General features: G+C 44.3%; 1 protein-coding gene across 4 annotated transcripts in view; it reads left to right on the top strand.

Annotated features, from left to right (window-relative positions):
• The first annotated feature begins 103 nt into the window (after nucleotides 1-103).
• NUP98 (nucleoporin 98 and 96 precursor) overlaps nucleotides 104-22,046 on the top strand; it is a 40,203-nt gene continuing 18,260 nt past the window's right edge. For 2 of the 4 annotated variants that reach the window (XM_042792147.1, XM_042792148.1), the window contains exons 1-17: nucleotides 104-328; nucleotides 3,350-3,453; nucleotides 4,224-4,325; nucleotides 4,494-4,673; nucleotides 5,371-5,510; nucleotides 6,604-6,711; nucleotides 7,352-7,535; nucleotides 9,122-9,282; nucleotides 10,057-10,194; nucleotides 10,770-10,857; nucleotides 12,574-12,666; nucleotides 13,084-13,224; nucleotides 15,762-15,895; nucleotides 17,476-17,660; nucleotides 18,822-18,938; nucleotides 20,358-20,662; nucleotides 21,764-21,877. In XM_042792147.1, the coding sequence (XP_042648081.1) occupies nucleotides 3,381-3,453; nucleotides 4,224-4,325; nucleotides 4,494-4,673; nucleotides 5,371-5,510; nucleotides 6,604-6,711; nucleotides 7,352-7,535; nucleotides 9,122-9,282; nucleotides 10,057-10,194; nucleotides 10,770-10,857; nucleotides 12,574-12,666; nucleotides 13,084-13,224; nucleotides 15,762-15,895; nucleotides 17,476-17,660; nucleotides 18,822-18,938; nucleotides 20,358-20,662; nucleotides 21,764-21,877 (2,263 nt within the window). In that variant the 5' untranslated portion in view covers nucleotides 104-328; nucleotides 3,350-3,380. Of the gene's footprint in view, nucleotides 329-828; nucleotides 1,192-3,349; nucleotides 3,454-4,223; nucleotides 4,326-4,493; nucleotides 4,674-5,370; nucleotides 5,511-6,603; nucleotides 6,712-7,351; nucleotides 7,536-9,121; nucleotides 9,283-10,056; nucleotides 10,195-10,769; nucleotides 10,858-12,573; nucleotides 12,667-13,083; nucleotides 13,225-15,761; nucleotides 15,896-17,475; nucleotides 17,661-18,821; nucleotides 18,939-20,357; nucleotides 20,663-21,763; nucleotides 21,878-22,046 lie in introns of those variants that run through there. The other 2 variants (XM_033001269.2, XM_033001270.2) reach the window with 2 other exon arrangements.

Here is a 22,046-nt window from a genome sequence, read left to right on the forward strand (position 1 = left end):
TCGGGGGGGGGGGGGGGAGGGGCGCAGCCTCGCTTTCAAAGGGCGACAGCCAATGAGCGGCTGGCGCGTCGTGGGTGGGGCTAGCCAATCGGGCTGGCGGGCGGCGGGTTGCGGGGGAGGTTGGGAGGCGCGCGGAGTGGATTGTGACGCATTCCCCCTCTGAGGCGGCGGCGAGCCCCGGCCCGGCCCGGCCTGGCCCGGCCCGGCCGCTCCTGCCCCGGGCACCGGCGGTGAGCACCGGCACGGCTCAGCGCTTCGCGGGGGCGCCTCTGCCGCCTTTCTTTTCCCGTACTCCGGGAGAGCGGGCCGGCCTGGGGCTGAGGGAGAGGTTGGTTGGTTGCGGGGGGGGGGGGGGGGTGGTGGGAGTGGGGCCGGTTTGAGAGGCCCGGAGCGGGGGGAATGGGGGGGTGGGTGAGCGTTGAGGGTGGGGAAAGGGGTGTACGGGAGCCCGCCGCGCCTGCCCCTCGTGGGAGGGGGGTCCCTGTGGGTACATGGGGAGATAATCCCCCCCCCCCCCCATCGTGTTTTTGGGCGCTTTCGGTTTATCGTTTCGGGGTCTTGGCGGAGCTGCCGGGTTGATCTGGGGAGAGCGGGGGATGGGATGGGATGGCGCGGGAGAGACGGTAACGCTGTGAGGGGGGTTTGGGGGGGACGCAGGAAGCAGCGAGGGGGAACAGTGGGCCCGTCTCCAGGGTCTTCGCTGCTGGGGGTGTCTGGGGATGTAAAGGCTAGGCTGCTGTCAGGGGGAGTTACTGGAAGTTATGTTAATGAATTAATTAAATTTCTGCGGGTGGAGGTTTATGTAATGTTACTGTAAAACTGTAAATAGAGCCCGTTCCTTCAGGAGTGAGGGGATGGCTCCTCTTCAGCTGGGGATGGAGTTCGGCGAGGGGCAGAGGACTGTTGCATAAAAAAATTCCTGACTTTTATAAATTCTGCTCCAGCTCTTTAGTTCTCTGGTGTCCCTGCCATCAGCGGCTCTGAGCGTGTTTTCGTGGGACAGCTCTGAGCCCCTTTGGTTAACACAACATTTCCCACGTGCGGGCTGTGCGGTCGGGAGCCCGTGGTCTGCCTGCGGTGTCCCCCTGCTCCTGGCCTGGGTTCAGGGGGCTCTGGCACGTCCGCAGCATCAGGGACCACCTAAAGCCCAAGGTCTGTTTTGGCTGAACCTGAGCTGCTGAGGGTCAGTAGGTAAGGAAGGGTGGGTGTCAAAGGAAGGGGGAGTGACATTTTAATAACTTGTTGGCGTTATTGAAAATAGGCTTCGGATTTATTCTGAAATAGAATTTGGTGTTTAACGATCCTTAGTACGCTGAGCTTGAAAAAGCAGTTGCATAAATAAGGGCGACAGGGAAAGAAGAGGGGCTTTATGATTTGAGAATGAGGTTGAGAGTAGCAAGATTAAACGAGAGCTGAAAAGTGCGTGGACCCTTTGTACCTGGCCTTCGGGAGACTTGCTTAGGGACAAAGCAAAGGTTGGATTTTGAGGAAGCAAACAGGAGGTGGGTCTGCGTTTTTGTCGTGTGATCCAAAACCACTTTCTGTTGGAAAACAAAAAGCATCCTCGGCACCGCAAAGGCGAGGTGCTAAAGGATGAGTTGGAGGTGCAGCTGGGCAGTGTGTGTGGTACGGGGAGTTGGGGAGCAGGCTCTTGGCAGGGTTGTGGGATGCAGCGTTGCCCTGTGTCTCACAGAAGAATCCCGTTGTGTGGCAGACAGCTCTAGGCTTAAGGTGCTCTGACAATTTCTCAGATCAGCTTTTCATTTGTTATACCAGAATCATTTTATTTGAAGTACTCTTAAAGTGCATGAGAAAGTCCATAAGGACTTGCATGTGTGAGTGGGAAGACTTGTCACAAGATTGTGATGTACCTGCTGTTCTGAATAGTTGAAGATTACCCAAAACATCTGTTTAGTTGCTCTTTAACATAGGTGTCAGGTACTACTCTGCTCTTGGAGTGTTCTAGTTTCCAGTAGTGCTGGGATGGCTGCAGGGGTATGGTGGGTACCTATGACTGTTCAAAATCTAGATTTGACTGTTCCCAGAAGGTGGTATGGTTTGGAAGGAAAACAAATACATATGATTCTGCAGAGAAGCTGTCAAACCTGGGCAGAGGTAAAGGTGTGGGGTTTGAGTTTAACTTAAGTTGTTGCCAGCCAAATGGAGAATACCTGATAGGAGTTTATTGTTATCCTGGATGTTGAGCCTCCTGGAAAACCTAAACGAAGTTTTAAAAATGCCAAAATGCTAAAAGTTAGTGTGTTGGTACATAAAACTGTTATCCTAATGTGATAGTAAGTAGTACTTTGTAAACATCCTTAGTATGGGCCATGTCTTAGTTTTCTAAACTTATTAGTTCTGTGCTGATGTGGATTAGTTAATGCTGCCAACAATGGATTTTTTTTTTTTCCTGGATAATATTGGCACTTTCAATGGTAGAGCTAACAGGTGTTAGCCCCAATACAGGAAAAGACTACACATTTCTCTGGAGTATGGCTAAGGATCTTTCATGATTTTATTTTAACTTGGTTGGTTTTGTTGAAAAAAAACTGTAACACTGTGTTTGTACTTGGAGAAGAGATTGGGGTGAGGCTGCATTACTAAATGTATCTGTAAATAAAATGACGGGTGTTGTAAAGGTAAATTGGGCCCCTGCCTAAAATGGGGTAAAACTCCCCTGAACAAGTATTTAAAAACAACTTTTAGAAAGTTAATATCCCAGTGCAGCCCCGTGAGCAATAGATGGGAAGCAGATGGAAGGTGTATTGCTGTCATTCTTGTGCAGTGCATTTCCACTTGTCTTGTTTGAAGTAGTTAGCAAACAGGGTTTAACTGAAAATCAGTCCTGGAAAATCCTGGGGGTGTCACAGGAACAGCTGTGGCATGGTGTGGATCCCGGTGTGCGTGCTCAGAGAAGCATCCCACTGGGGTTGTCTTCCAGGTGTTGGGGGGGCTGAGCAAAAACGAGTTTATGTTGCCCGATGTGGCTCAAATGTGGTAGAAAGAGATGTGGGAAGCGCTGTTAGTGTCAGATGTTCTGGAGGGTTTTGTTGAGAACACAGGGGTCGGGGGAGTAGTTTAATTTATTAGTTTTTTTCAGTGTGTAAGACATACAGAAAATCTAGCTGTAACTAAGGGTGGAAGGCAGGTTACTTGTCATTAAAGTAGTAGTGTTCCTGTCCCTTTTAGTGTTCTGACAGTGTTTTAAATTGCTTAGTGTGACTTAAACATGCTGTCGTGCGTTTTATGGCCTAATTACTCAAATTAGATTGCTTACATCAACAACAGGGAAGATGAAAAATGAGTTCTCAAGATAACCTTTAAATAAAAGCTGAAATCTTCTTTCCAGGTTTAGGGGAGAATCCTGATATATCCTGAAAATGTTCAACAAATCCTTTGGAACTCCGTTTGGAGGCAGCACTGGCTTTGGAACAACTTCAACTTTTGGACAAAGTAAGTAATACATCTAAACTGACTTTTCAGTAGGTGAGGTACTTTTTCCTGGAGGTGCAGCTAGAGGATCTGACAGAGGTGGCGAGTGTTTGTGTGTGATGAAATTGCAGTGCTGCTAGGCTGTGCAGCTCGCTCGCTTTGCAGTGATCGGGTTCGGGAGCCCCAGGTTTCTCCACTAACCGAGCTTTTGATTTGAGTGGACACCAGGATTCCATGCACAGTCCTTCAAACTTCCTTTTATAAAAGGAGTGGAAACTCAAATGCTTAGATACAGGCTGTCTTGCCAGGGTGGGGGGAAAGATTCTTTCAATCAGGACTGCAATACACTGGGAAGACTTGGAAGGAAAAAGCATGTAATCCAAGGAGTGTCTTCTGGAGATAGACATTGTGAATACCACAGTGAGTGAATTGTTAGCCATTAAAGGAGACCGCAAACTTCTCCATATGGCCTATTTGTTAGAAAGGAAACACAGTAATTTGTTTATATTCCTCCTAAATCATGGTATGAGACCACCAACTTCCAGGAGCCATCAAAAGTGGCAGAGGAGAGTCTTTACATTCTGTAGAGGTAGCTGACTCGGATATCATAGCCTTTGCTTGAAAAGCTCTGTAGAAGCATTAATTGTGCCACTTCACATACCCCAGACACTGGTGTATAGGTAGTTGTGCACAAACTTCTTTTGGAAAGCTAAAAAGGCAGCAGCAGCGTTTAGTTTCTAGTACATGTGTTTAGAATATAGTTCCATCTAAACCATAATGCCAATTTTCAGATGCTGGCTTTGGTACTACAAGTGGAGGAGCGTTTGGAACATCAGCCTTTGGGTCGAACAATAATACCGGAGGCCTCTTTGGGAGTACACAAACAAAACCAGGTATTGCTGTGTTAGAAGGATGTTTTTAAAAAAAGCAGGGGGGGAAGGGAAAGAAAAAGGAAACAACAAGCAGCCATCAACAAAAGTAACAGAAAACCCCAAACAAACCAAAAAAATCTCCAAGCAGGTGATGATTGCAAAATACGATTAGTCTGTTTCTGTCTTCAGGAGGATTGTTTGGTTCAACTACATTTAATCAGCCAGCCACCTCCTCCACAAGCACTGGCTTTGGGTTTGGTGCATCAACAGGGACTTCAAACAGCCTGTTTGGAACTACTAGCACTGGTGGAGGCCTCTTCTCATCCCAGAATAATGCCTTTGCACAGAGTAAACCAGCTGGGTTTGGAAGTGAGTAAAACTGCTGCATCTCTCTTGAGTATTGCTTATTTTCTTTGATCAAAAAGCACAGAATGTTGGATGTATGTGTGGACCTGGTACAAGTGTTAATGTGGGTTTTTGGTGGGTTTTGTATCCTGAAAGATACGGTAACATTATTATGGTCCTGATATGCTACAAAATCTGTAGCTGCAATTCTAGCCATGGGTGTTAAGTTGAAAAAGGTGGTTGGCTGGCATTTTCTATTCTTAAAATTTTTTTTGTGCTGCTTGATTATAGCTTTTTTTATTCTGCTGTTGTGGAGCAGTGACTGATTTTGCTTCTGGCACTAGAATGCTTGAGATGCCTCTTAAACTCTGCTGTAATTCCGCAAAGCAGAAGCAAGTGCCTGCAGACCCTTCTAAGAAGAGAGAGGAAACTTTACTGATTCCCTTTATACAGATTGTTTTCTTAGCATTGTCAGGAGTAGAATGAAACTGGCTGCTGTGGTTATTCTAATGTTTCCTGGGGTGATGAGTTAGGGACAGTATTTTACAGCAGAATATTACATGAGCAGACTATTGGTTTCCAGCATTGCTGTACATGTATTTTTTCTAGTCATTTCTTCTAGTTCCAAATTATTCTGTAATTTGAACAAAATATTTGGGTTTAAGTTTTCAAATTCAGGTTTGTTTTAGAGTTGACCTTTTTAATTTTTTTTTTTTTTAAGACTTCGGAACCAGTACCAGCAGTGGGGGTCTCTTTGGAACCACTAACACTACTTCCAATCCTTTTGGGAGTACATCTGGCTCTCTTTTTGGCCCAACTAGTTTTACGGCTGCTCCAACTGGCACAACAATTAAGTTTAATGTAAGTTCTTGTTTTCCTTCTTAATCATGCCTGTTTACTGTAGGATGCATTACATTTTCCAGTTATTTGTGTAAAGTAGTGTCTTGGTCACTGAGCTAAACAAATTGACTAATTCATATGCAAGTATGCAGTGTTCTGAAATGATTTGGAAACATCCCCTTTAGTGGAACTGTCGCAGTGAAAATAGGATGTATAATTAACTCTAAAGAACTAGACTTTTCTTATTCTGACTTTGACTAACTTTTCAAACGTGGAGTAATGCCTTCTCTAGACTTGCTAGGTTTACACCTGTGTTAAAGCTGAAGAGGTAAAGCAGCTTTTAAAATTGAGCCTCCTCAGGAAGGTAGGAAGTGCCACAGAATTCAGGGCGATCAGTGCTAAATATTAACAGCAATAATGACTTTTTGGAATGTGTCAAATTCAATTTTCTAAGTCAGCATGGCTTTGGAAATGTAAGCTGAAGTGGGATGACTGATGCCCTGTGTTTCCTGGGAGAGTTCCCTTTAAGAAAGGGGTTGAATATCGGAAGTTCTGTGGCAGTTGAAAACAGAGGGTGGCTGTGAAAAGAAGCCATCATGGAAAAGGGGTAACTGCTATCTTCTGGAAAGAGGCTGTCTTTTTCCCAAATACTGGTTTATGCATATCTCAGCCCTCTTCATTCCTGGACTGAGCTGATTTAACAGGCAGACTTTGTTATTTCAGGATGTAGACAGAACTGTGGTGATAACTTGGGCAGCCTGAGAGGTGTTGATGTGTACTTTCATAGTACAATTTAAAAAAATGGGGCATAATGAAATCCATGCATACCTAGAAGATTTGTGTCACAAATTTAGGTAAACTACTTTTAAACTGAAACTGAAAAATGAATTGCACTGCGTTGTTTTGAGTGTTGCTGGGGTAAATTCCACTACTGATTGCTACTGAACGTGCCTCATCGCTGGGTGAGGCTGCAGCCACACAGATAGCAGCAACACCCTGCTTCAGGTCCTGTGCTAAATCTAGGCTTTAGCAGCATCTGCTGAGAGAGCACTGACTATATTAATGAAAGTCTACCTGGATCTTAAGTTTGACATCTTAACCTCTTCTCTTGCAGCCACCAACCGGTACAGATACTATGGTAAAATCTGGAGTGAGCACTAACATCAATACCAAGCACCAATGTATTACTGCGATGAAAGAATATGAAAGCAAATCTCTTGAGGTCAGTCAGTGAGTGCTTAGATGTGCTTACGTTGTTTGGCTGTTCATTAGCATTGGCTTAGTAGCACTTTTTTGACTGTAATAAGTACCTTCTGCGCTCATTAATAGGAGTACAACACTCAATATCTGCATCATTCACAGAAGAGAGGCATCATCAAGTATCTTAATGCATCACCATGTTAATTTTGTCTGGTTTTAAATGCTTGACACCGCAGTGTTTGAAGAGCTGAAATTCCATCTTGCTGTCTACCAGAAGGGCGAGAGACCCTGTTGGGAGCAATCCTACACTGCTGAGATAATGGCAGAATCTCGTACAAAACTCAGCTGTGTTCCCAAACATTTAACCCTGAGGCCTTTCCATTCAGGTTGACTTATTTGATACTTCAAAACAGGTCTTATATTCAGAAGATCTGAAAAAGCTCTGAAGTAAAATTGAAACCAAGACATACACTGCAGAGGTACATCTAAGTTTAGGTCCTGTTTATGGTGTCCTTATTTTTAAAAATGGAGGCATTAAAGCTTTTCTTGATACCTTTATCCTGGAGTTGGCTTGAATGCTGTGTAAACGTGCTAATGATACTGTTCTCGCCTTATCCTCTGTAAAAGGAACGTCTAAAGAGAACTGGATTTTCCTTTACTAGGAACTGCGTTTGGAAGACTACCAGGCAAATAGGAAAGGGCCTTCAAATCCCGTAGGAGCAGGAGCAGCTGCAGGCTTGTTTGGGTCATCTACTGCTACATCAAGTACAGCTACAGGACTTTTTGGTTCTTCTACTACTAATACAGGCTTTTCGTATGGACAGAATAAAACAGCTTTTGGAACCAGTAAGTACTGCCTGTCCCCTGTCATTACTGTGACTGGGTATGCAAATATTCTATTAAGCTATTTAAAATTCTGTAATTAAAGATGAGGAAACACTGTGAGCTCAGTTTTACTAGTTGCTTTATCAACATTCAATAATGAGGTTCTTTGCCGTAGAAATTTCTACTGGCTTACTCTTCAGGGCTTGCAGACTTCCTCTGCATCCCCCAGGTTTTGCTGGAAGACAGTTTGTTAGAGCATCTGGCTTTACAAGGAAGTCAGCTAGTTCCCATGGGTGAGCAAAACAATTTGAAGTAAAACCACCAGGATATTGCTCATGATCAGTAGGGTGATGGCATCAGATGGTTAGTGGTGAAGTCAAGATTCTACTTCTGCTAATGAGCGAACATAAATTCCCTGAAAGTAGACAAGTTAATTTATAGTAGCTTAACTAGATTTTGCTGGGAGCTTTTCTCCACAGTTGATCAGGGTTCGGATGTGGACCTGTTACATGTTGTGCCATTCTGGTTTCACGCTGTCTGTCTTGGCATCCTTGGTCAAAAAGTAAAAGCCAGACAGGAAGTAACTAATTTCCATAAGTGTTTGTATGTCTCGTAGTTGCAGATCAGTTGTGCTAACCAGTTAGTGTACCTTTTTGAACTTAATGTAAAACAAGTAGTGCTGAAAAATTCAAACACAAATTTTATTTTTATGAGCTTCTGTTGCAAACCTAAAAGTAGGTAGGTATTTGTATTTGTGGAGTTACTGTGAAGAGCAGATCAAAATGCTACCGTCCATAGAAACAGAAGTGATGATCTGCTGTAAGAAAGGCTGTACTGTCCTGGGCTAGAATTGTGTCTGTCCTTAGTGACAGGCACTGCTGGGCTTAAACCCCGGGGTTTGCTTGGGACCCGTGTGGGTTGAGCTGAGCTGCTGTCCTTGAGAACGATCAGCATACAGGTGGCCTCTGCACCCCACGAAGGTATGGTTGGTTAAAACAGAGGGACTGCCCAGCCTGACGGCTTCGCTGGGCGTCGTGTTTCTCACGCAGTCAGCTCTAAAGAAAGCACCTAGTTCCGCAGCGGTGGCAGCGGCAGTTGTGAGGAGGAGCAGAAGCTCTCGGCTGCGCGTGCACCTTTTTTACCACACGTAAACAGCCCTTTTCCTTTGGGGAGGAAAAGGAAGGTGGTGTTGGAAGTTGTGGTAGAAGTTTCTGTAGTAGTTGTGCAGGTTACAGAACAGAACCGCTGTGCCCGCGGCGTGCCCGGTGAGCTCAGGCGCTCGTGGCAGGGTTTGCTTTGTACTGCAGAGACCAGATGGACCATATCCAAGCTGGTGTCCTTCTGGTGAGACCTATCTGTGAGGGAAACTTGCTGGTCATCTTCGAGGGTTTTGCTCACGCTGACTTCAGGACAAGGAGAATCTGATGAAATATCTAGTGTGAACACAGATGGCTTGCTGTGTTGATGACCCTGGGTGTTTTGCTGTTCCATTGAATTGAGGCATCTTTTTTCCTGTTTGAATGTGCTGAGCGTGGAAATGCAGTGGGTTTGGATAAATACTTGAGGGTTTTTTTTTTTTTTTAACCAATGTGTTTTATATTTTGTAGGTACGACTGGCTTTGGAACGGGAACAACAGGGGGTCTTTTTGGTCAGCAGTCTCAAAATACAAGTCTGTTTAACAAACCATTCGGTCAAGCCACAACAACACAAAACACTGGCTTTTCTTTTGGGAATACCACTTTAGGGCAGCCAAACACAAACACAATGGTAAGATAAATTGTTTGAACCCTTAAAGGTGTAAACTGTGTTACAACTACTCCAGCTAGACACAGGAGGCTGCAATATAGTGATTTAGGTCTTAAATTGTACTACAGCTTCCTAAAACTAGGAGGAAGAGCTTTGAACGCTTCTGTCTGAGCTAGCAACTTCTTGCCAATCAAAATTTTTCATTCATGGTAATTGGACAGCAATACAGCTTTTAACAAATAACTTCCCATTCCCTTCTTTAAGCAGTCTGTTCTCTATCAATTCAAGTATTTCCAGTCATGTTCACAGATAATAAAATTCCATGATTAGCATTCTGTGGAAATTCATTAACAATTTTGTACTTTCTGGTGACTAGTGAGGAACATTTGTGGGCTCTTCCGACAGAGGATGCTACATAGCTGTAGTTCGTTGCATAGCTAGGGGCTTTGGCTCCAGATATAGCGTATTCTTTCTGAAAGTGTTGTGATATCTCCCAGAAAACTCTGAAATGTTTCTTTTCCATCTCCCTCACTCAGTGATGAGGAAATTCCAATATCCTTTTAAGCTTGCAGCATAAATTCTTTGATTTTATTTTTTTAATTTCCTTTTTGTAACTAATTTCTCAGAGAATGACTAAAGCTTCTGAAATGCTTTTCACCCACCACCTTCCCCCAGCAAAAGGGGCAATGCTGTAGCATGATTTTATTAACTGACTTTGTGCGTTAGTTCTGTTATTGTCAGTGCTAGACTTCAAAAAGCACGGCGGCATTATCTTAACCAAGTTCCTGTTTGTAGGGTCTCTTTGGGGTAACCCAGCCCTCACAGCCTGGAGGACTTTTTGGAACAGCTGCCAATACAAATGCTGGTACTGGATTTGGAACCGGAACTGGTCTTTTTGGACAAGCCAACACAGGATTTGGTGTTGGCGGTTCGGTATGTCTGTCCCTTACTAATTAAAAAGATAAAAGAATAAAATAGAAAAGGAAAATAAAACTAAATGGCTCAGAGTCCTGTTCCCGGGTTTTGACCTCCATGAAAGTAGCTTAAGATGCAAAAATAGCGTGGTTTTGTGTAAACTAGAGGATACAATGTAAGCATGTGTAATAGTACTAGTGTTGCAGAAATAATTTTTTTAATAAGTAATGTCTTGAGTGATAAAAGACAGCAAGAGAGACTGAACACCTCACGGCTTGTATATTGCTAGGAATGCCTCAGGGTGGTGTTGAAAATATGGGTGTTTAAGTTGTGATGATGACTTGTCAAGAATCGAGTTAATTTTCAGTTATTTAGTCATTTTAGCTTTGAGTAAAAAGACTTGTTTCCAAAAGGTGCTTGCCACATACTAGCACATGTGGCTTGCAAAGAACACACCCCTGTTGGGAGTCCGGGTTGTGTGGTCTGACTTGTGCTTGGAATTAGTTCTGCTTTCTTGCCTACAGTCATACACTAACATAGCTTGTCTGGAACCCATCTGTCAGGCTTATGGATTTGTGTGTTCTTCCTTTCAGACCCTGTTTGGTAACAAGCCGGCTGGATTTGGAACCACCACGACCAGCGCTCCCTCGTTTGGTACAACCACTGGCGGCGGGCTCTTTGGTAACAAACCAACCCTGACTTTAGGAACCAATACAAACACTTCCAATTTTGGTACATATAAAAAAAGTGGGATTTCAATCACTTAAAGCTATACTGCATATACCACACACCTGGCTGCTGAGTATCGCATGCTAAATGATTACAAATGTTAAAATTCTCAGGTAAGCCATGCTTCTGATGCATGTTGCTGCAGGGAAACATCTTGGGGTTTGTGATACACCTTTCTTCTTGGTGGTACTCCCTGGTTCAAGAAGGTAGATGTTAAGTAAAAGTACTAGTCTTTCAATGAGTGCTTAAGAGAAGGTGTAACTTGTAACTGAAAACTCTTGAAATCAAAGAATTCATACAACATAGAGGTTTGTTAAGAAGCTGTAAATACACTGTGGTTGCACAGGAGTGCTGAAGGTAATAGGGCAAAACAAGTGATATCTGTAGCCTCATGGCAGGAATGAGGAGATGTTGCACTGGAGTGAGGGTAAAAAGAAACAGTCAGTTCCAGTTTAACTGGTAGCTGTTGTTGTCTCTTATGGTGTGAAGGATCAAAGTCCTGAAGAACTGGGTCTTGTGTTAATGTTGGCCTCCGATACTAATGTTAGAGACCTGGTGTGGAATGAGTGTGTGATTGAGCTGGAGAAATGTGTAGTAATGGTTCGAGTAAATGACAGTCTTCCTTCACAGAGCAACAAAACTGTATTCCTGAAAGTGAACAAGTGTGGGGTTAGGTCCTGACATCTGTCCTTTGGTGGTGTTTGGTTGTTTTGTTTTGTTTTGTTTTTTTCCATTTGAATATCAGCAATAAAGTCTAAAATGCAATTAGCCTGCCAGAATAGACAGAAGGAAGAAATTGTAAATTCTCAGACTGCCAGGACAGCAGCTCAGCAAGCACAGTGTTGTGGTGACCAGCTGTGGGTAGCTACCACGGTATTTGTGACAGTTGCTGCCCAGTCCCTTGTGCTTGTGCTCTCCAAGATCTTCACAGCCACCTTGTTGTGTTGATACTGCTTGGCAGTGAACAATACTGATGAAGTGTGTGTTTTTAATTTGCCTGTGTTACTTGCAGTGGTACAGTTTATAGGAAAAATGGAGTTTGGTTCTAAGGTATTTCTGATATTGGTCCATGACTGCAATTTCTAGTTTAATTCTGTCTTTGCATACTAACCAACCATAGCATGGCTTCACAATCTTCAGTTTAAGAACTGATCTGTCTAATGTTAATTTGGATTGTAGTTGGTTACAGTTAGAGATGTGTCTTTGAACGCTGTGCTTGAAGGAATTTGAGTTGTTACCTTCTATGTCGGCAAGAATCAGAGACCTCTGTGTGTGTGGTATAAACAGTATAAAATGGGATTTGTTCTTCCAGGCAGTTGAGAAAACTTAATACATTTTATTCTGTTGCCAGATACAGCATCATGTTCATTCTGGCTTTCAGTAAACCTTTTGAAGTATGTAACATTAAAAAGCTTATGAAGGCAAAACAGTGTTTTTCTGTACTGATGTTTTCAGTATTATGTTCATAACTCAGATATGCTTTTTTACCACTGAAGTCCCTTCTTGCCTCGTGTCAGTTTACCTTGCATTGTGGGAAACAGTGTGAAATTTGACCTTAACTGTGACAGGGCTGTCTTTGAGCTGGTGATGCTTATTTATTTAAATATGTGGTTTTAATTTCATCTCTGATAGTGTTAGATTAACAAGCCACTACTTCTATTGTTGAAGGTTTTGGTGCCAACACGGCTGGAAATAGCTTGTTTGGAAATAAGCCTGCAGCTGGGACTCTGGGAACAGGACTTGGAACTGGATTTGGGACAGGTAAACAGTTTATCAGCTTATTTCATGTCAGCCTAAGTACAGTCCTCAAGCTTTAGTGATAACATAGCCTTGGTATTACTTGTTAACTCTAATGCAATACAGGCTGTAGATGTTTTAGCCTGAAGCTTTGAATCTCAGCCTCAAACCAGAACCAAGTAGAGCTTGCTAACACCGTGCTGAGTAACCTTTTAGAAATTGTAGACAACAGGGCTTACGGTGGTGGCCAGTGGCTCAAAAAACTGGTGGCATCCTCTGTGTTCAAAGCCTCTGGTCTGATTGTGTGAGTCTTGAGTGTCTGTAGCATTGATGGACATGTTGAATGTTTCTTGCAATTTAAGATGTAATTGATTCTTTGTTGTGGGGCAAATGAGCTTGTAAGTTTGAAAAAGTAAATGATGGTCATCTCTCCTGCCACAGCTCTTGGGGCAGGACAGAATTCTTTATTTGGGAACACCCAACCTAAACTTGGTGGAACACTGGGGACAGGAGCGTTTGGAACACCAGGATTTAATACATCAACAGCTACTCTGGGCTTTGGAGCCCCTCAGCCTACTGTAGGTAAGTGTACGCTAACCCGAGTTCAATTGCTGCTTCCTCCCTTGTTCAGATGTGCCTAAACATAGAAGCACATCCCACCCAAATGCTTTGGAGGGGGAAAAAATTTTTGAGCATCTATTTGAGGCCACTTCTGTTCTTGGTAGCAGTGGAGACCATGTTAATAACTTTTTTTTTTATGCTAATTATATACATACAGTTTAAATTCAGAGTTGCTAATTACTAATAGTTGCAGCTGTTTTGGAGCTTTGTCTTCAAGATTACCAACGTATTTCTCATCATTGAATTTGGGGCAGCAACAGTAGGTGCTTGCAAAAGAAACATAAAGGAAATGTAGTGCTAGCTGCTTCAGTATTTCCAGATAGGATAGCTCGAGGGATTTAATTAGCGGGTATGCTTGTGCTGTTGGTGAAATGAATGGTCTTTGGCTTCAGGCACTTGCGCTCCCATTTTGTGTTCACCTTGTCTGGCAGATCTGAGCACGTTAATCGAATGGTGTACATAACCAGTGCTCTACCCCCTGAGGCTGTGATTTTAGGAAAATTATTTTAAATTTGGGGTGGGTAAACAACGACACATGCGTGGCACACACCAGTGGGAAGACGGGCCCAGGAAAGCTGGTTGATAATGGATCACCTCCTCCAAGATCTGGAGAGTTCCATCCCAATGAGCAGGAAACTAGGCAAAATGACAGAAGCTTGTGTGGATCAGTGAGGAACTCTCAGCAAAGCTCAAACACAAAAAGGAAGCATACAGGAGGTGCAAGCAGGGGCAGGTAATCTGGGAAGACTACAGAAATAGTGTCTGATCATGCAGGGATGGGTTTAAGAAAGCCAGAGCCCAACAGGAACTGAATCTGGCCAGGTCCATCAAAGGCAACAAGGAGGGCTCCTATAAGTGGCAAAAGGAGGATTAGGGGTGGCTGGTGGATCAGAGGGTCGTGCTGCCATCCAGAGGGACCTGGGTGGGCTGGAGAAACGGGCCAGCAGGAACCTCATGAAGTTCAACAAGGGGAAGTGCCAAGTCCTGCCCTTGGGGAGGAACAAGCCCAGGGACCAGCACAGGCTGAGGCCGCCCAGCCTGGCAGAGAAGATCCCGGGGGGCACCACGTTGACCATGAGCCAGCAAAGGGCCCTTACCACAGAGAAGGCCAACGGTGTCGTGGCTGCATTGGGAGGAGGGAGGTGATCCTTCCCCGCTGCTCAGTGCTGGTGAGGCTGCACCTGGAGTGCTGGGTCCAGTGCTGGGCTCCCCAGCATGACACGTGGACATACTAGAGAGAGTCAGGTGAAGGGCCACGAAGAAGCTGGAGCATCTCTGCTGAGAGGGCTGGGGCTGTTCAGCCTGGAGAAGAGATGGCTCAGGGGAAGCTCATCCACATCTACACATACCTGTAGGGAGGGTGTCAAGAGGATGGAGCCAGGCTGTGCCCAGTGCCAGGACCAGAGGCCACGGGCACGCGCTGGAAGACAAGGAGGGTCCCTCTGAACATCAGGAAACACTTTTCACTGTGAGAGTGACCAGGCACTGGTACAGGTGGCCCTGCTTGAGTGGGGGACTAGGAAAAAGGTGACCCTCAGAGGTGCCTCCAGCCTGTTCTGTGATACTGTGAACACTCCTCAAAGTAACTTTTTTTAAATATACTAGTTATGATGGACAAAATGCCATTGAGGGGAGCTACGTTCTCATGACGAAATGCTCTCACCGGGGTGTTGCAGTCAGATTCTGTCTTGCTTCCATCATACTTCTGTATTTCTCATGCTTGGACATCCCTTGATGTAAATCTACAGGTGATCCAAGTATTCAGCTCCACAGGCAATGCCTGCAGTGGGGCGGCAGAGGGAAGGGTCTCGCTGGTTAACATCTGCTCAGTTAAACCAGCTTTCAGTCTGGGAAGAGCCAGTTGCCTCAAATTCTACTCTTCCTTGCAGACTTTGTCCAACAATAAGCTGTTGTTTCTCAGAGTGGCTGTGTTGTTCTTTGGCAATGCACAGATTTGATCAGATTTTCTTAAAATTAGAATTTGCTTTTGGTTGCTTGAAGCATGTCATGGTGTGAATGATTATAGCATTTTAATGGGCATTAAAATTAGATGTTAGAAGATGGAGCCAAAACTAAGAGGCCATTGTTGTAGAGAGAACCGTAGACATGTAAGTTTGGTTGCTGTAGCAAGAATATCAGAACTTAGCATCACAGACTTCATTTTGTTTTTTTCTTTAAAAGATGTTTCAGAAGTCAGATGTATTAGTTAAAGATTTTGGCAGGCCAAGCTCATTCTACTGATGTGTAGCTCTCCATGCCCTCAGCTTCTCACAGGTAGAAACTTAATGAATGTGATTGCAAATTCTGATGAAGGAATAGTGTGATTTCTTCCTTCAGACTGCTGCAGAAATGGTGTCTAAAGAGCCAGGGAAAGGAATGCTGAAGTTTTTATAGGGATTTGAATTCCTATGAGGAGATCTTCTTTTTGAAAGGATGTCTGTTCTACCTACATTGGTTCTATTAATAAAACGTAAAACTAAAAAATTGTTTTTTTATAGCACTGACAGACCCAAATGTGGCAGCTGCCCAGCAAGCTGTCCTTCAGCATCATCTCAATAGCTTGACTTACTCACCCTTTGGAGATTCTCCTCTATTTAGAAACCCCATGTCAGACCCAAAGAAGAAAGAAGAGGTAAGTGCATGTAAACATTACATCCACTTTCTGGGTAAGATTTGAAATTACTTAAGTCAATGTTTTGTGCTCACTATCTTCACTTAAGTACACAGTGAGCACCAAAATGTTTCCATCTGTACACTCATACTGGTACAGTGGCTTTTGTGCTCTCCAGGATGCAAACTGCTTATGCTGTGGCTTTTTTACTACTTTTGACGACATCAGAGCCTTGGCTTTGGTGTTCTTGTCATGCTCACTGCTGCTAGTTGAGATTAAAGATGGGTAATTGTCTATGCTTGGAATATTTTTAGTGCTTCGCTTGAGCTTTGCTGATGATGTCTCTTATGACAATCTCTGACAAACCTTACCCTGTTGGTTTGTTTTAAGAGGCAACAAACCAAATTTTTAAGTGTTAAGTGAGGTTCTAAATGGCTGCTGCCCCTGGGCACATTCCAGGGGCTGGAGGTGAATTCTGCCCAGAGACCCAGGGGTCTCCGTCCCAGGCTGAGGGACGGGGCTGCCGCTTTGCGGCTTGCACGTGCAGTCGGTTGTGAAACTGAGCACACACACGGAGCGCTGGCACAGCGGGCTGCACGGCCACAGGCGAGGCACTGCCTCCAACAGCACTCGTGTAACACTGCCAGGACTCTCATAATACATAAGCATATACAACCATATCTCCTTCCTCCTCCTTGGCTGATAAGGGTTGAAGTTCCCTTGTGAAAGCACACCTGGTCACACTCTCTAGATACACCTGCACATCCTTGGAACCCTGGAGCATTGGCGTGGCTGCTCTGCCCATCCTATAGCCTTGCCCAGATCTTGAGCTCTCTTACCTGCTCCATGGAGCAGGCTAGTCCAGCTTGGTGCCACTAAAAGATGCGTGCACCCACACACTCGTTTCATGGGCACCCTGTACTCATGGATCCCTTGATAACACCATGAGCCCTCTGCCTCTCCAATATCCCTGCCAGGATCCAGGGCCTCCAGCTTGAAGCTTGCTAGTGAACTACACACACACACCACCACACACAAGAGGTTTGGGGACAGTGCAGGTGCTGTGCCTGTCCCTTACTGCCAGCAGCTGTCACCCAGCCACGCAGGCCTGTGAGCTGTGGTTTTGTTCCAGCAGATGTTGCGGGAGACTTTCACTTGCCCCAGTCCCCTCCAGTAGCTACACCTGGGACACACTGGTCCCACCTCAGGGGCTGGAGCAGAGATCCTTGTCTGCTCCAGGCACTGAGGCTTCCCCTTGCTCCAGCTGCTGGCTCTGCAGGCACGGGGTGCCCCCATCCCCAGTCTGACTCCAGTAGCTGTCCCCAGATTCACTCAGCCTGGACAGGAGGTCCCAGTTGGCCCTCTCCAAAGCTATGCCTGTAGTTGCTTAATGGCCCATCAGTGAGTGACTGGAGACTTTTGTTTCTGTTACCTGTTGTCAACCAGTGTTGTGTTTCTGGTTTTGTTTGTTGCTTCCCCCTTCATTTATTATCCCCTTGGAATTTCAGAGGTCATTGGCTGGATAGCCTTAACAAGCAGGCACTCTCACCATCCATAAACCCTTACAGTAAGTGATATGATTCTACATCTTTTTGTTTCAGAGGCTGAAGCCAACTAATCCAGCGGCTCAGAAGGCCTTAACGACTCCCACCCACTACAAGCTGACTCCCCGTCCAGCAACCAGAGTTCGACCAAAAGCATTGCAATCAGCTGGCTCTGCTAAATCTCATCTTTTTGATGGCCTTGATGATGACGAGCCCCTGTCCAATGGTGCATTCATGCCAAAGTTAGTGTTTCTTTTGTGTATGTTGGAGGGAGGAGGTGGTGCAAGAATCTTTGGATCAAATTGAGTAAATTTCTGTATAGTGTCCTAAGTTCCATGACTGTTTTGTGACCTGGTTCAAATACGAATAGCAATAACACGTTTTTTGTAAACATTGAACAGAAATGTTCTCTGTGGAGGAGGTGAAAATGGTCACCTTAAACTGTTAAGGCCAAATAAGCTGTAAAGTGAGACCATCCCATGATTGGAGCGGAGCTTGTGTAAAGTCAATTAGGAATATTACAAGGAGACCTTGTATGATATAACACTTCCTGCTTCTGAAGCAGAAATGTTATTAGGTTTGCTTATGCATGCAGTACAAAGGCAGACTTCTGACGTTGTCTTAGCATAGCACTGGTTCTATTTTAGATCCGCAGATGTTTCTGTGAAGAATTAATAATGCTGTGGATCTACCCTACTGAGGCTTTTGATTTCAGTCTTCGAGATCACCAGTGGCAATCAGATTGAAAAGCAGTTTGGAAAGCTTTGGAGTTTAGTTAAAAACAACAATGAAAAAAAAAACGGAGAAAAATGCATTAGTCATTGAAAGTACTTCTAAGCATAGGCTTTTAAAAAACATTTTGTAACTTTTGTGAACTTGGTTTATCTTTAATTTAACCTGAACCGTCTGTTGACTTTCCAGGGAGAGAGCAGAGTATGGAATTACTCAGTGTTTTATTGAAAAACACCAAATGTACAGAAGATCAGAACCAAGGGGTACTTTGACTTTGAGTGCAGTTGGGATGGATGTTCAGTGCTTTTCAGACTGCAGGCAGTGAACCCTAGCCTAGCCATTGATGTGCTCCTAAAGTGACCCTGCAGTAAAGAAGAACCTGCATCTGTGGGCCAGACTTTCTCTGCACAGATAATACTGTGCTTTACTGAATTTGGGCTTTCAAGATTTCAATGGCTTATGTTTTTCATAAACCTAAGCCTTGAATGGAATTCCAGAAAGAGTTTTAGTATCTCAGCTACTGTAGTGGTCTTACAGAAGACTTCATATGTCTTGAGTGTGGGAACAGGTCTTACACAGCTGGTTCCTGGTCCCTGGAGTGTGCAAATTAAGCATGAAATACAGATTTATGCAGTGGGTATATTCAGATTTCTCTCTCATGCTTTATTTAGGAAGAGCATCAAAAAGTTGGTTTTGAAGAATCTCAACAGTAGTAACCTGTTCTCACCTGTTAATCGTGAAAATGAAGACCTGGCTTCTCCATCAGAGTATCCAGAGAATGGAGATCGGTATGTTGAGTCATCATGCAAGCTGGTTATGCCTGTCTCTCAACTATTATTATTAGAATAGGTAGTTATTTTCAAGGATGTCATCTTAGCTGTTCATTGGAAGCAGGTTGACCTATTGTGAGATTCATTTCCGCTTAAACTAGCTGTGTATTCTTCCTGTGTGGTCACATACCAGTTGAATCCATCCAAAATGAGTTCAAAGAGGAATGACTTATTTTCTGGATATGTCTCTCTCTTCCCTGTAACAAGAAACTAGGCCATTTCTTGAGGAAGGTGATAAACCTGACTCTGAGGTGAGAAGAACGTCTCCTGCTTAGTCCCCCTCAGTAATGAGGGGATTGTAGGGAAGCTCTGCTGATCCAAATGTCTCGTAATATATTTTCTACATAGTAAAATGAGCTATCTCTAAGGCCATCTTTTCCCCTTCAAGTGCCTAAATTCTTACTTCCTCTAAAAATCTGTGGCCATATTTCAGATTAACTCTTTAAATCAGAGGTTGGAAAAATTCCTGACCAGCTAAACGTTTTTATTTTGTTTAAAGCAACTAGAAGAAGGAACTGATTATGGGAGGGGGAACCTTGTTTCTGATCACCTTAGTCCTGACCTGTGCACTTCATAATTAATGGGGCAGAGGCACTTGTTTGCTGTGGTGCGGGTAGCCAGGTCCAGCAGGCAGCTCTCTGAAGCTGGTGTTTTGGAGTGACTGTCGTGATAGTGATCTCAAGCTTGATTTGATCATGGTGCCTGCAAGATTTAATCATCCCATTCTTCTAAACCTGTGTGTGTTTGGGGCACAAAAGCCTGTAACAGCCTGGTTTGCAAATCATTGAATTGTTCAGGTTGGAAGTGACCTTGGGAGGTCTCTGTTCCTCAGGCAGTCTCAACGCTGAATTCAGACCTGGTTGTTGTGGGCTTTGTCCAACCTCTGTGGGTAGATTCTGCAGCTTCTCTGGGTCCCTGTTTCAATTCTTGACTGTCGTCTTTGATTTCCCCATTTTAATTTGACTGTTCTTTCCTCATCCTTCTGCCACACCTGTCTGTGGGGAGCTTGAATTTTGTCTTGGGTGTTGGAAGGCTGCTATTACACTCTGCTGCAAGCCTTTTGACCAGGCTGAACAACCTGTTTCCCTCAAGCACTCCTCACAGGGTGTGTGCTTTAGTCCCCCAAGCATCATGGTACCTCTCTCTAGGTCTTATCACTATCTTCCTTGTAGTGGGAGCCCCAGATTAGATGCAGAATGGAGAACGGAGGTCGCCTAGCAAGGGCAGTGTGACCCTGAATACTTGCATCCCTCAGTCTCCTGACTGCAGTTGATGTGATGGTTCTGTTTGCTTTTTATATGAAAAGACAGCAGAATTTTAGTGCTGACATAAGCCCCTTGGAACTCAATAATTCAACTTCATTCTTCATTTATTCAGGTTTTTCTTGTCGGTACCTCCCGATGAAAACCACAGACAAGATGGTGAGCGAGAGGAGGAGGAGGATCATCATGAAGTGACTAGATTTTACACCAACCCCATTGCCAAGCCCATCCCACAGACCCCAGAGAACACTGTGCACAAACACCAGAACAGTGTGGACGATACCATTGTGGCTCTGAACATGCGGGTGGCCTTGCGAAACGGTCTGGAAGGCGGCAGTGAAGATGCCTCATTTCATGATGATTCCCTGCAGGATGAGCGCGAGGAGGAGCCTGAAGCTGTGCATCATCTGCATCCTGCAGGTTAGGCTCTGTGTGGGCAGGAGACACGTAGTTCCCAACAGCGCTTCGTGCTCAGCTTTTACTCTTTGCCTTTCCCTCCTCTTCAGAATACACATCTTGCTTTTCAGTCTCTTACGTAGCGCAGAAATTTTTTTCTGCCAAGTCAGTGAGCAATTAAATTTCATCACCCACTTTTATATTAGATTGAGGTAGTGAGATGTGTGAAAGGGAGGAGGAAGAGGACCCAAATCTGTAATTGTTCTGCAGTAGTAGACTGAGTTGACGCTTGTTCAGGAGCAAGATTGTAGAGTTGGAAATCTAATGCTTGGTAGTTACTAAGATGCAAAGTGCATCGTAGAGTTTGCCAGGAAAGGAACAGACCATTGAATGTGGCTGTGTCTCTAGACCCATCGTGTGTGTTTTCAGTATTCCCAATTCTGGTCTCAGGGTTTAGTAAAACTAAAAAAGATGGACAAGTGTGAAAATGCGTTGAGGAGTTTTGAGTACCTTTCCCTTGACTAAGACTTTATAGCTGCTGAAGAGGTGGGGACGTATGTTTATGTTTTATGGGGATGTATGAGATTTTTAAACTCATGAGTGATCTGGAGGAGGTGAAGAGGAAAAGATTTATTCATCCTTTCAGGTAATATGTGGCATCTAATGAAACTAGCAGGCGATGTGTTCAGAAGAAATGGCCTCAGGCATTTTGTAGGTGCAAAAAGCTTTTGTGAATTTTAAAGGTCATTAGACAAATTGATAGTTGAAATAGCATTGGAGGCTGTTAAATGTAAAAGATGCTGCATCTTGGTCAGCAGGTACCTGAGCCCCCAAATTATTAAAGCTGGGTGTTTCTGTCAAGTGTTGCTGTATGTGTTTGCATTTTTCCTTTTACCTGTGCATCTGCTACTGATCTCTGATGACAGGCTAGAAGAACCTGGCACCATTTGTCTTAAATTTCTATGAAGACTGTGGGAATAAGGCATCTTGATTTCTCTGGTTTTGTTGCACTGATTTGCAGTTCTTGAGACCTTCAGTTGTTGAGGCTTGCAAAAGAAAAGGAATGAAATATTAAAAGTTGGGAACTTGCTGTCAGCCCAGTTCTCAATGAATTTTGTGTTGTAGGAATTGTTCTAACGAGAGCTGGCTATTACACCATCCCATCCATGGAGGAGCTAGCTAGATTTACCAATGACAGAAATGAATGTATTGTGAAGGACTTCACCATAGGCCGCAAAGGTAAGCACATAGAGCTTCTCCAGTTGCATAAAGCTGAACCAGTGGTTTGAGTTCCATGCCCTCAATATGATTATAAACAGCACCCTTGGGTCATGAACAGCTTGCGTCAAAGGCTTGTAATATTTGAGACTGGCAGCACTAACTACCTGTGTTTATGGCGTGACTTGAG

Source organism: Tyto alba, unplaced genomic scaffold, assembly GCF_018691265.1.
Source record: "Tyto alba isolate M040663 unplaced genomic scaffold, T.alba_DEE_v4.0 Super-Scaffold_2, whole genome shotgun sequence".
Classification (NCBI taxonomy): domain Eukaryota; kingdom Metazoa; phylum Chordata; class Aves; order Strigiformes; family Tytonidae; genus Tyto; species Tyto alba.